The sequence below is a fragment of the Ailuropoda melanoleuca genome, chromosome 4 (genome assembly GCF_002007445.2).
Source record: "Ailuropoda melanoleuca isolate Jingjing chromosome 4, ASM200744v2, whole genome shotgun sequence".
NCBI classification, from domain to species: domain Eukaryota; kingdom Metazoa; phylum Chordata; class Mammalia; order Carnivora; family Ursidae; genus Ailuropoda; species Ailuropoda melanoleuca.
In genome coordinates, this window is record NC_048221.1 from 10353816 (window position 1) to 10355617 (window position 1802).

The window sequence follows — 1802 nt, forward strand, 5'->3', positions numbered from 1 at the left end:
TCTATGTTATCCAGGAAACATTTTAAGGAGTAAAAAAGAATGACCATAGACCCAACGTGGAAACAGTGATTTCATGTTTTGCTCTATTATGAAATTATATAAATGGCCTTAAATGCTAAGTGTAGTTTTATTCGTATGAGTAATACAACTCATGATTAGTCTTTCAGGAAGTCAAGGAAATTTGGCTTGGCATGATATATGTCATTTGAAAAGGAATAATTTTTAAAAAATCACAGTGGTCCTCTAAAAATATGCACGTTTTCAAGTATTTCTGATCCATGTTTGGGAAGAACTGTGGGAATGTATGAAAATGGGTACAGAAAAAAACCGTGTATATCAGACAGAGCAGAAAGCTGAATAAATTGATTTTTGGAAAATTGTATAGAGAAGTTGAATTCTAATAAATGGAGATTTCTGGAAATACATAGGAGAAAATCCTACTTCACAATGATCAAAAACCACGTCTTTGAATCCTGCAGTCAAGGGCACTTTTTCACTACGAGGACAATTGTCCCTTTTATAGTTGCCCTCTTAAAAAATCTTGTTAGAGCCCCCTTTATGTCTCTGTTCCTCAGGCTGTAGATGAAGGGGTTCAGCATGGGAGTGACCACCGTGTACGTCACTGAGGCCACTGCACTTGCATGGGAGCTCTGGGTAGCAGCAGAGATAAGGTACACTCCGAGGACTGTACAATAAAATAAGGAAACAACTGAGAGGTGAGATGCACAGGTGGAAAATGCTTTATACTTGCCCTGAGCTGATGAGATTCCACGTATGGAGGAAACTATCTTAGAGTAAGAGTAAATGATCCCAGCCAGGGGGCCACCAGCCAGCAACACAGTTGAAATATATAGCACTGTGTCATTAACAAATGTATCAGAACAGGCAAGTTGGATCATTTGATTGAGTTCACAGAAAAAGTGGGGGATTTCCACATCTGTACAGAAGGTCAACCGCAACACCATTAAGCTCTGTAATAAGGAATTCAGGACACTCATGATCCAGGACACCAGAACCAGCAGTCCACAGAGCCGGGGGTTCATGATGACCCTGTAGTGCAGGGGGTGACAGATGGCCACGAACCGGTCATAGGCCATCAAGGCCAGGAGAAAGTCATCCCAGCCTGCAAAGAGTATTGAAAAACAGACCTGGCTGATGCATCCTGTATAGGTTATAACTTTGCTCTGGGTCTGTATATTCATCAGCATCTTGGGGACGGTGGTGGAGATGAAACAGATGTCTACAAAGGACAGGTTAGCCAGGAGGAAGTACATGGGGGTGTGGAGGTGGGAGTCTGAGCCGACGGCCAGGATGATGAGTAGATTTCCAAACACGGTGATCAGGTACATGGAGAGGAAAACTGCAAATATGAGGAGCTCAAGTTCTTCATCATTTGATAATCCCAGAAGAAGAAATCCTGAAATGTGGGTATCATTGCCTGCTCCCATGTGGTGGTGGTGATGACTAAAAATTAGAAAAAATGATTGATTTTTAACAGAAATGGGCATTAGTCATTTGGCAGAAAATGTATAATTACAATGACATGTGGAAAAGCAATGCAGGCATAAGAGAAAGTGAATGGGGCGTTATCTTTACCAGGAGTTCAGGAAGACCTAAACACAAGGTGACATTTGAAGAGAGGCTTCAGGGAAATCTGCAAGAGAGACGCAATTTTTTTTGCGGACATGTGTACCCTGCAGGAAAAAGAGCCAGAGCAAAGTCCCTGAGGAAGGCACTTGTGTTTAATGGAAATCCAGAATGAAAAATGGAGCCAGTGTGGTCAGGAGACCAGCAAGAGGGAG

The 1802-nt window shown here is 42.2% G+C and overlaps 1 protein-coding gene across 1 annotated transcript; it reads right to left on the minus strand.

Annotated features, from left to right (window-relative positions):
• Window positions 1-479: 479 nt before the first annotated feature.
• On the minus strand, window positions 480-1448 carry LOC100481302 (olfactory receptor 7A10). The gene has a single exon (XM_019793817.2). The coding sequence runs from the start codon at window positions 1446-1448 to the stop codon at window positions 480-482; it is 969 nt and encodes a 322-aa protein (XP_019649376.2).
• Between the last annotated feature and the right edge of the window lie 354 nt (window positions 1449-1802).

Coding starts and splice junctions, on each gene's coding strand:
- LOC100481302 (XM_019793817.2), bottom strand. CDS start 1,448: ATGGGAGCAGGCAATGATACCCACATTTCAGGATTTCTTCTTCTGGGA.